Consider the following 11,839-nt stretch of genomic DNA (forward strand, 5'->3'; position numbering starts at 1 on the left):
CAAGAAAACAAGATGACTAGTCATCAACATCCCGCACACTTGCACTTGTTTGGAAGAAATAAGGAAAAATAACTTGTTTATGCTATTGGTAATCAATATAAAAATGTATCAGATTTCGCAAACAGTGTCACTGGTCCTAATATTGTGGCAATGTTAAGTAGATATTGCTCTCTATTTCTGAAAATAAATGACTGATTGCTATTTACTAGAAGATTTGAGATAATTTATGACATTAAGCTCTGGTTTTAAAAATTAGACATGACTACATAGAAAATAGAGATATTTTGCAAGTGGAGGGAACTGGAGCTTTAGACAAATCTCATATTCTGACACATGGAATATCAATTCACAGAATTTCATACTCTGATCACAGTAGCTCGGCAAGGCAGGGTCGCTACTCCCTGTAAGGTTCGCACAACAACCTTTGCCTACCTCAATTAGCTGCTGTATGTTAAACAATAAACTTATACATCAGAAAATAAAATACTATAATAGGTTAATGTTTGTACAAAGTTTCAAAAAGATTTCTTGAACAGATAATAAAATATCTTCCAGAAACAAAATCAAGACGGAAGGCTGAATTTCAGAAAATAAAATAATGGGTAAAATTATTTTAAAGGTATCTTGAACAGTCAAATGAGTTTCCATGGAAACACATAAAATTATCAAATCTGAGAAATTCAAAATAAGTGCCATGAAGATATCTTGAACGATTTATGAGATATGCTCCAGAAACAAAATTGTACACCAAAAACTAAGTAAAATTTGTTTCCATGGAAACACAAAATATCAATCCCAGAAATTCCTAAATAGCAAAAGGCACAACTACTGTAACAGGTTGATGTGTGTGCAAAGTTTCAGAAAGATATCTTGAACAGTTTATGAGATATGCTTCGGAAACGAAATCGGACGGACGGACGAACCCTATTTCAATATCCCTCCCTAACTTCGTTCGGCGCGGGATAATTAAACATAATCATATTTGAAATAGCATTATATTCACCTAATTACGGTACACAAATAACAATTGCCAGGAAACCAATTATAAGCTAACTAGCAGATAACCAAGAAACCGTAGCACAACGCCACCTAGCCCAATGTTACTCCCTGGTTCGAGCTACTCCTCTACACCAAAATTCTGCCTCGGGACAGCCCTTGTGTAGCCGCCAACCCTAAACAGACAAACGACAGTCACAAATATCAGTATAGAAGATTTGAAGGTGCATTTATGACCTAAATAACTCATGAAAATTTCACAATCATCAAATCATAATCAACGCCTCTTAAGTGCTATTAAAATGCCGCAACTAAGGGGAATAACTCAATAGGATTCATCCTTTCAATAGGATAGACGACCGAAATATGCATAGGGAAATACTCGGAAGGTAATTCTTGAGAAATAATGAAAACAAATAGATTTCTTCTTGGCTTACTAACTAGGAGGTCCCAAAACCCATTCCATTCTTGTCCAAGAACATTTCTTGGGATTTTCCAGCCTGTTTTCCCCCTTGTCAGTAGAGTCTGGTAAAAAAAAAAGCAGTCTTGTGTACAGGTTGCTGTTGGAATTCCACCATGAGTGAGCTGATAAGACTGCATTCCAAGCCAATTTCCCTCAAAGCACAATAATGGATGGCATAAGTCTGTTTTTGTTGGCACAATTGACAAAAACATAGGGGAGAGAGAGAGAAATGGGGTTTAACGTCTGCTCGACACAAACTAGGTCATTTCGGGACTAACATATGGTTCAATTTTTTTTCAATAATTCACTTGCACGTAGGGGTCTTTAGTAGTTGGAGGAAATTGGAGGACCCGGAGAAACCCCACGAGGTTGGACAGGCTACCCTACTCCTCGTCACGTACAACCGGGTAATCGAAACTACGCCATTTGATTCAATGGCAGATCTTATGATACAACGGACACACGCTAACCATTCAGCCATCCAACCCATTTTATTTCCTTTCGATAAGATAGACAACCAACATACATCTCAGAAAGATAGTTTAAAGTCCATGATCATCATTATCTAATTTCTCAAAGCTTAAGCTACACTAAATTGATTACTTAAAATTTAATTAGGAAAATAAAACCAAAATATCAATGGTAGATAACCTTCTCGCTTGGTTTCAATCAGATGGCTTGGAAATTCTTTGACATATATCCCGTTAAGAGACTCAACTTTCACAATGTTCTAGTAAACAAGAGATCTAAAATGCCTAAAATGACAATCGGCTGTTTTAATAATTGCAGCCTATGGCTATAAAGCAGTGACAAGAATTAGTTGGAGGGGGGGTTATCGAATAATGTAGAAAATCAAAAGGCATCTTGATTTCAATGAGATACTCAAACCTTATGAATTTCAACAAGCGCGGCTAATGTCCCCTGCCCTTTAATAAAGTACTCTGTTTAACCTAAGCATAAAATGCTCATTTTTGAATCAAGTCAAGATACTGATGTAATGAAACTATGCATCAAGTACATGTATAACCTCTCCCAATCAATTAGAGTCATTGAGCTCTAAAGCGTCAACAATTAAAATTGATTATCACCACTTAACTAAAGCGGAAAATCTCATTAACTTATCATTAATAGTAAGGTATTAATCAAATGAAACTTTGTGCCATTTTTCATAACTCGCTCTCAACTGGAATCAGGCATTCCGTGTTCCAAAGCATGAACAGATCAAACTGCTTATCGAGAAATTCACCTAACGAATATCTATACTAATTTTGAACATTTTACCTAATTAGAAGCAAAGTCCCAACCATTGCTTATCTGTACTAAATCGGTTAAGATATTTACCTAATGAACATCAACACCAACTTCGGACATTTTAGTTAACCTCAATAAGAAGCAGAGTTATTACTTATTGTGTCCCAAAAGGTGTGTTGGATGGACAGCTTGACATATAAACTCATTTTATTAGCTATATGGATTGCAGTGTTCTCTATTATGCTAGCAAGAAATGTAAATAACAGAGATGGAAATATACACAAATCAATCACAGAAGGCTATAATGTTGCCATATAAACTACACACAATGTCAGTGGTTTTCAATGAGTTTGACAAAAGCTTGTGCAAGTCACCTTACTTTTCTTTGTGTTATCAACAATTAGGTGAATCTATGGTTATTTCACACGATTTTGTTGAAAATGAATGACATTTATTTTCTTCATAAACGTAATAGTTCCCATTCAACATCCGTTATAAAAAGGCTCCATGTAAAACAAACTTCAATCAAATTCGACCCCATATGTTTGTATGGGTTTTCATTTCATCAGTACATGTATTTGATATTACGATTAAAGTAGTCCATTATAAAGAACAATGGTACAATAAAATAGTGCCAATTGGGATTTTACAAGGACCGATTAGAGTAAACGCAACATACACCAACATTTACCAATCTAAATGAATAGGGCAATTAAATTCAAAGAAAGTATTGAATGATATTGGGACTTGAGAAAGGGCAGGTCTGTTATTATGAAGATTAGCTTATTATATTCAATAGTTTAGTAACTATTTGTTTTCTGTTCACAAGAAATACATAATATCGTGTTCATTTTCAAAGTTAGTCGAGTGACTGGATAATGAATGTATATATCCATTCACAAGAAGTAAGGTTACTGTTTTAAAAAAAAAAATAGACCAATCAGACTGCAGCTAGCCAATGGATACACAAGATACAATTCTATGGAATACAATTACTGCTTATTACTGAGTGCCCTTTCAACTAGGCTTCTCTAGTCTTTATAGAATTGTAACTTGTGTATTTCAGGTTTAATTACGAAATGCTTTTCAAACAATTTAACCTACATGTATTAATGTTTGAACTTTCGAGACTTTTTGTGAAGATGAAGGTATATTTTTCAAAGTTTATCAAAATCCATTGCATTTCAACGGATCAACCAATCAGATCTTCAGCAGGCCAATTATAATTGGCATTTCAACGGATCAAACAGATTTTGCAGTAGGTCGACTAAATACACACAAATGACATTGAGGGTTTTTCTTGGGCTAGTGAATGTGATAATGAAGATGTAAGTTTATTCTAAGTTTTATCAAAACCCATTCAATAAAATTCAAGTAATTTCACTGCAAAAATTGTGATGGAGGGAGGGTCACAAGCTGTTGATTTTGAGAAATCTTCTAGTTATGGGGAGATTATTATACGGTTGTGTATAATTTCAGCTTGATAATGTGAGAATTCCTTAACAATTATGGGTTTGCAACTCCTCTTGGATTTTACTTCATGTGTCAAACATCACTTACATTATAACCTTGTAATAATTGTTAAATTATTATAATGTTACAACAAATACTAGTAGAAAACAAACACCTTCACCAAGATTTCTGTTGTAATCGGCTATCTTTTCTGTAGGCTGGTGATACACATCTTATCTCTCAATGCATATTGGGTTTAGTTAAATTTATGCAAAACCATTCCTTTAAAACTGTTATGAAACAAGCCAAAGGGTTGTGGGCCACAGGTAGGAGTAGAAGAAGTCAGGGAGACTGCTCATTCAAATGCATAAAAGTTAAACACTGATTGTGTACACTAGACAAGGTCGAAGGTGTATCACTTAACAATATCCTTTTGGACTAACAAGAAATGAGAATGTGAGAATGTTTGGCTTTACTTTTGGATTACCATTACTAATTAAATTAGACTAATTTGAGTAAGTAAGCTTATAATAATTATATCTATTCTAATCTTTTCATTTCAATGAAATTATTGTAGGAAAAAGCTTCACACAGTCATGCAATGCTTGTCTATTATTGCTAATATTAACTAATCGAATGTTATGTTTCTTGGTGGGAATTTAACAGCTGAAATTAGAAAAAGTCTACACCAAAAATGATCACGTCGTATTAAAAGCCTGGTGAAGAAATATTGTTGTTACACGGACGCCCGACGGGACATTTCGCCATATTCAGATATTGTCACTGGTCACGTACAACAATATACTGTAAGAGCAATACTAATGTTCGAATAAAGTTATTAATTACTTTACTGCTTCCTTGATGTTAAATATATTAACAACGAAACATGTTTGTTTATTTCTTCACTTCATTTCCCTACCAAATTACTTTGATGTTCTTTAAAATATTTCATTTCTACTTTAACAATATGGCGTACTTATTGAAGTGTAATCTGAAATAGCTCAAACCGCAGACTTTTATGTAACGAATCATTTAAATTATGATATATTTTTTTGATTTGCAACTTTAAAATACTTTTTATGAGGATATTTTGTGATTTTATATAATATCAATATTCGTTGTTTTCTTTAATGTCTTTTTAGATATGACCTAAATTATCAATTCGTTTCAGATTATATTCCAATTGTAATTTTTAAATATATCACGCTTCTTTATTTCATTTGTCAAGGTAGACGACTGGCCGATTTTAGGATATTGAATCGACCACGTCGTGGGAGACAACTCGGCCAAACTTTAGACGCTATTGTGTTCTCTTCCAAAGTGGGCACAATAATACAGTGACATTTCTCTGTCTATTCTCCGACCCTATCAAATATTCGTAGCCTGAATATATTTCGCTATATTTTGGAGGGGCCACTCCACAATCGCCCTTGTAACGGTTTGCTTTTTCGCCGAATTGATATCAACGAGAGGGTCGGAATTGTCGTTGATCTGGACTACCTGGATGAAATCAGTCAATAAGCAACGAGGTTGGTGTCATGTAGGACGTTATGGGTATTTAAGAAAAAATATTGTTGTTCATGTTAAGCTTTCAATTCTGTTTGCTAATCTTTTATTTGCGCACGGTTGTTTTTGTTATGAATTAAATATTGTTCTAGTTAAAACAAGAAAAATGACAGGTGATTTAAAGGTTGCTGTAGTTTGTTCGAGTAACCAGAACAGAAGTATGGAAGCTCACAATTTTCTAAGGTAATTAAGACCAGGAATAATGCATGTCATGTAAGCCCTACTACCATCCTATCACAGCAGGGCAATGTTTGAGAAATGTGTTCACCAGCCTTAGGGCCTCTAAGAGTATCAGTCTTCAGACTCTAGCTGACCAGCCACCTCTGGTTTGCATTTGTGGTGTCGATCCCTGGGCTGGTGTAGCGTATTACTATTAATATGTGGCTTGGCAGGGGATAGGGAGGTGCGCCTTCCCAACCTTAGATTTCTTCCTACAGGAAAGACCTTTAAATAAGAAGCTAAATCGCTAATATTTGGAACCCAGAAATTGACACAAATTGGCCGCAACTCGTATAATAATGTACCGGTAATATGAATGTATATAAACTAATTTACATATTTAAATGTTTCCGTTTTGACTCTAATTTCAAATCAATTATGTTTGGCGAAATACGCCAGAAGTTTCAATTACATTATTAATTTCTAGATCCCAAATACATGTATTAGCGACTTAGCTCATTTAAATATTGGATATCAGAAGCCAATAATTTTCTGGTAATATCATAACATTAACATCAATGTTAAAGCCAAATAAATTGATTATAAATAATTAAAAGAACCATACCTCAAATATTGAAATAAACTTCAATTTATAAAACATTATTCATAGGTAGGCCTAGCTATAATCTAGAAGAAATCTAGAGCTGTAAATTTTAATGGAATTAATTAGAATGCAGATATTGCCATATAAACATTGTTGGTCACAGTGATGTTTTAATTTTAAAGTAAGTTTGCTTTTTTGTTTTTCAGTAAAAAAGGTTTCCGTGTTAGATCATTTGGTACAGGAACTCAAGTCAAGTTACCAGGTCCATCACCAGACAAACCAAATAATTATGACTTCAGTATCACCTATGATGAGATGTTTAATGATTTATCTCAGAAAGATCCAGAATTGTATCCATTTTTTCAATTTAAGACATTAAGAACTGATATACATGTACCATATTGTGTTTCTGTATGTTTTATGGAACAGGTTGTTTCCTTCAAGCGAAGTGTTCAGTCTTTGTTGTTTCATCCCAATTTATTTATTATCGTAGCAATGACAATCAAGACTACACTATTCTTATCAAAACTTCAAACATTCATAACTTCGATCAGAATAAAGTAATTTGTTATTTGACTGAAATTTTCAATGTGTACATTGTTCATTATCTAATAATCCTATAATTCGCTATTGCCAGCTGAGAAATTGGCAAAAATATCATTTTTAACTTCAAATTCCAACGTTGGAAAATGGCTGCCCCATGTTGTCAATAGCAAAACAGGGGAGGTAATTGTGTTGTTACTTCCTTTGTCATAGATTTTTAAGGGTGGGAAATAATGCCCATGATGGTATAATAGTGATTTGATAACCTATTGAGCAAAAGACATAGAAATAATTATGTTTTGACTTTCTCAGAAAATTTGAAATTCTCGCTTTAAACTATTATAGTGAGAATGACCAGATCTTTATCTAAATCTTACATAATGCATCTATAATTAAATGTTAAATAATCAATCTGAGTACATATTAAGCTTGAGAAATTTGATATTTTCGCGAAAAATACAAATGATGCATCGTTACCTTAAGATTTTATACAAAATTTTCATTTGCTAATCTTGAAAAACAACCAAAAAGAGAGTTATGATTCTTGTAATCATGTTATTTTATCAGAGTATAGACTCTACAGTAGACATTACTATTTAATATTGATATTATAAGAGTAGATGAAACAACCCAAGATGAACTGGTTTGTGAGAGATGACCTGGATCAGTTTCTATACTTGTTTGTCTTTCCTATTGCCAACAATTTAAAAAACTGAATACACATACTTGTAAATGTTGCTTTTTTGTAAATTAAGATATTATTAACCAATTTTGATAATATATCTTTAACCAAAAACCTAAGATATACACAGAATGGCATACTTCACATGTTAGATAGAAATCGGAGGATAAAACCTCGCCCTGAGAGATTCCAAAACTGTTTTGAAAGATTTGATATTATAGTAACATGCGAAGAAAGAGTTTACGACCAAGTTATAGAAGGTAATGTGCCAAAGTCATTTTCTTTTGAAATGTTATAAATTTTAAGTGATGTAGCCTGTGGTATAGCATAAAGCAGAATTCACAACATAATTCAAAATAATGCTTGTTCTAATAATATATTATATATGTTTATTTCAATGCATGTAACTTCTAACTTACATATAGCAAATTGGTTATGTACCCATGTTAAAATGATTTATTACTTAAATATTGCAGTAAGAGTTTGTATTTTGCACTACTTTTAATCTATTTTCATGTGCTTAACAACAAATGGCCACGAGAGGATGTCCAAACCAATATAGCTTTATTTAGGGTTACTACCAGTCCTGTAAATCGCAGGACAGTCCTTCATAAAAAGGTCGAATCTGTAGACTGCAGCCTGCAATATTCGTCTTGGCCCATCCAGTGAAATGATGGTTCAAAAGACAATCTTGAACAGTTCCTTGCTGTTTATGAAATTACATGTACTTTTACCATTGCCATTGGTCAGGAAAAGGTGGCTTCTGTAAAGGGAGATAATTCATGTACCACATTTTAACATTCTGCTTATTGTGTTTACTTTGTGAATGATTTTGATATAGATTGACACCATCTGATATTCTGTCATGAATTAATAATTTTACAGATTTAGAGACTCGAGAAAAAAGTGGAGGACAAGCAGTACACATAATTAATGTTGATATTCAAGATAATCATGAAGAGGCAACAATAGGAGCATTTATGATTTGTGAATTAGTGGCAATGGTAAGTATATATGTAAAAGTATAAATGCTTAATGTTAAATGACGTTGTGTTTTTAACCAGCGGGATTACAAATCTTAATTCTGCATCTGCTCTTGATACATACATATACTGGTAGCCATTATGCAGGAGTTATACTGTAACTGTTGTTAAAAGTAAACATATTCAATATATCATCTTTCTGTTCTACAAAGCCGTTCTTAGTCACATGGTGACTTTATTACAATTAAAATCTCCCAGAAACATTCTCAAGTCTTATCTATCTGCAGTTGACGAAATGTTGTCTTTCGGCAAATGGATAACAGGTAATTGAAATTGGTTCCTTATGGTATTGACAAAATAGAATAGTAAAATTAAGTTTTAAGTTGTGCTTCCAAATTACTGTAGATTATGATTCATTTTCAATATTTAACATTGATTCTTTACTTCAGTTACTGATGTCAGAAGATTTAGATAATGATGTGGATGAAATAGTTCAAGAATTTGAAACTCAAACTAAAAGAACTATTTTACACACAATGGCATTTTATTAGTGTAACTATGAATACAGACTAAAGCTCAGGCAGAAATCAAGTAGCCTTCCTTAGTAAAAATAACAAGTGATTCTATTATGTGAACTTTTTAAAACCTGGTTCATGGGTGTATATAAAAAAAAAGATAAATGAAGGATGGTTATTGATAATCCAACTTGTGATGTGAGGAAATTATATTAGCGAATAAAGCTGGTTAATTTGAGGTGAAATACTCTTACAAACCTTTACATATTTGACCTGTCAATGATCGTAAGCTTTAAAAAAGTGCAAACTTTCCAATATTGGGATGACTCTTTAAGTCATTGGTCACATTTTGATGTTTAATCTACATTCTTACACCTGCTTTCCTTTATGGGATCCTGTGAAATCTGGCATTGGCCCTTTAATGTCCTTAACAAGGGGTTATATCAACTAGATCAAGAAAAAAAAAAATTCTGAATACATATGAATATACAGTTAAAGAATTAGGTAATTTTTAAGGAGATTCTATTCATGTAATATTATTTTGTTGACGAAGTTTTACTCTTGTATTATTGACCACTGACTGGATATCAGTTGAGAGTTTAATCCTTGAAGATTATTCATAAGGATTGATTTATTTATGATATTCCAACAAATAAGACAAAAGTGTAAACACTTGCCTCTTCTTTATGTGTTACGCTGTGTTTTAAATAAATTGTAAATACTGTGAATGACGATTACTGTTATGTAAATATGTATAGTGTTGTCAATACTAAAATCATGTTTTTCATATTTGTTAAGTCATCTTTGTAACCTCTTATATGTTTTAATTCTTCTCTACCCATGAGACTAACTGGGTAGTAGGCTACTATTAAATTTCATAGCAAAGGGAAAATAATATAAAACAACTGATGTTTAGGAAGCAGACATTGATTGGCAAACTTTATTGTGTTTACGCATATTGATAATAGAAAACGGGAGTCCTATTGTCTGTGATACTGAATTGAAGATTGCAAATCAAAACTTTCAATAGATTGGAATATTGATAAAAAAAATACCTTACATTGATTGTGCACTTTTATGGCCATATATATCGCTAGAAAGAGACCCTTAATATCACATTTATTGTTACATAATAGAAAGTTAATATAAGTATAGTTATATTCAAGAGCATTCACCAAATCTAGATATAAAACCATACAGAAAAAAATATAATTATTCTAATATTATCAATTTCAAAGTTGAAGGTTAAGTAGACAGTTGATAAACTTTTATTTTTGAAAATTTGGACACTTATATTATTTAGTGATTAGATATTATTTGTAAATAAGTAGGAATGACTAATTTACTGGTAATAACATATTTCCTAACATATTTCTCAATGGTTTAGTTTACAGTAGATCCTACGACCTGATTATACATGTATACAAATAAGGTGACAAGAAAATTATTTCAGGAAACTGACTCACTAACCCGTTGATCTCGTGTTCGATCCCTGTATTGGAGGAGAAAGTTCCTCAGGATTTTCCAGCTTAATTTCCCCTTTTCAGTGGTGTAAGATGCAAGGACGAGATACTGACATCACTTTGTGTACTTACTGTCCTCATAAAAGAACTCTTGACAATTCGAAGTTGATGAAAAGGCTGCTTTCCCGGCATGAAATATACCTGTCTTCATTAGCTAAGTTGGTGCAAAAACATAGGACATTTTAAAAACATATATTCCACTTTCTTTTGTTGATTTTTTTTTTTTTTTTTTTGGCCTTTTTAGTTATATTAAGTTCAACCATGAGAAATACTGGCAATTAGCAATCGGAAAACACATTAACAGAACACAGATTTTATGGGAACATTGTGCTTGATAACGATAAGAGGATATTTGTGGAAACCGCATGCATTTAGAATAAAACTGGTGATTGTTTCCCATAAAAACTGTGTTCTGTTAAGAAATATTTGTGTTCTTGAGACCAGAAGAAGCCAGTAATTCATTAAAAACTGGGGTCTTGCTTCTGTATATATTGAAGTGTATTCTCAGTCTGAGAAGTGGATAGCATATTCCGTGTAGATAAGTAAAATTCAGCCAACGGCCACTGTCGCCGACAGTCCGATTTCTCGTCGCAGATGAAAATATCTTTTGTGTGGGTCGATATTATATTGGTTACAAAATGATGTACATAATAAAGGTGTAACAGATTCCTCGGTATTTGAGTTATTATTAAACCAGTATAAGAGTTTCATTGAGATTCTGGTGGTACTAAGACTTTGGTTTGGTTTCATCGCCATTTCTCTATGTACTTTAAAGATACATTAGTTAAGATGTTAATATAAAGTTGGCTATTCTTGATACAACAGTTCAAAAATAGATGATAAAAAAAGGAAAATATTGAATATTTCAGTCAAATTACTTTATTCTGAACGAAGTTGTCACTGTTGGAAGTTTGGAATAGAAATAGCCATCAACTGTCTGTCTCCGCACCATCTCCGAGAATTGCCGATCGTTTGATTGACAGACGATAATTCCGCCCACATATTCTCTATTTTCAAGTACCCTCGATTATCAGTTCTTTCAACGACAGTCTACGGTAGTGACGTCAGTGATTAACGGTAAATGTTAGCTTGGTTTGCCATT

General features: G+C 32.8%; 2 protein-coding genes across 3 annotated transcripts in view; one reads left to right on the plus strand and one right to left on the minus strand.

The window, feature by feature from the left end:
- The window catches only part of LOC126828841 (pre-mRNA 3' end processing protein WDR33), a 32,179-nt gene extending 27,038 nt beyond the window's left edge, over positions 1–5,141 (minus strand). For both annotated transcript variants that reach the window (XM_050558851.2, XM_050558852.2), the window contains exon 1: positions 5,009–5,141. The gene's annotated coding sequence lies outside the window, so the exon portion shown is untranslated. The remainder of the gene's footprint in view (positions 1–5,008) is intronic.
- A 532-nt stretch (positions 5,142–5,673) lies between these two features.
- LOC126827742 (RNA polymerase II subunit A C-terminal domain phosphatase SSU72) lies at positions 5,674–11,406 on the plus strand. The gene is made up of 5 exons (XM_050557246.2): positions 5,674–5,911; positions 6,698–6,841; positions 7,837–7,976; positions 8,602–8,720; positions 9,149–11,406. Exons 1-5 carry the CDS (start codon positions 5,835–5,837, stop codon positions 9,248–9,250), a joined length of 582 nt encoding a protein of 193 aa, XP_050413203.1. The 5' UTR covers positions 5,674–5,834; the 3' UTR covers positions 9,251–11,406.
- Positions 11,407–11,839: the final 433 nt, after the last annotated feature.

The sequence above is a fragment of the Patella vulgata genome, chromosome 7 (assembly GCF_932274485.2).
Source record: "Patella vulgata chromosome 7, xgPatVulg1.2, whole genome shotgun sequence".
Lineage (NCBI taxonomy): Eukaryota > Metazoa > Mollusca > Gastropoda > Patellidae > Patella > Patella vulgata.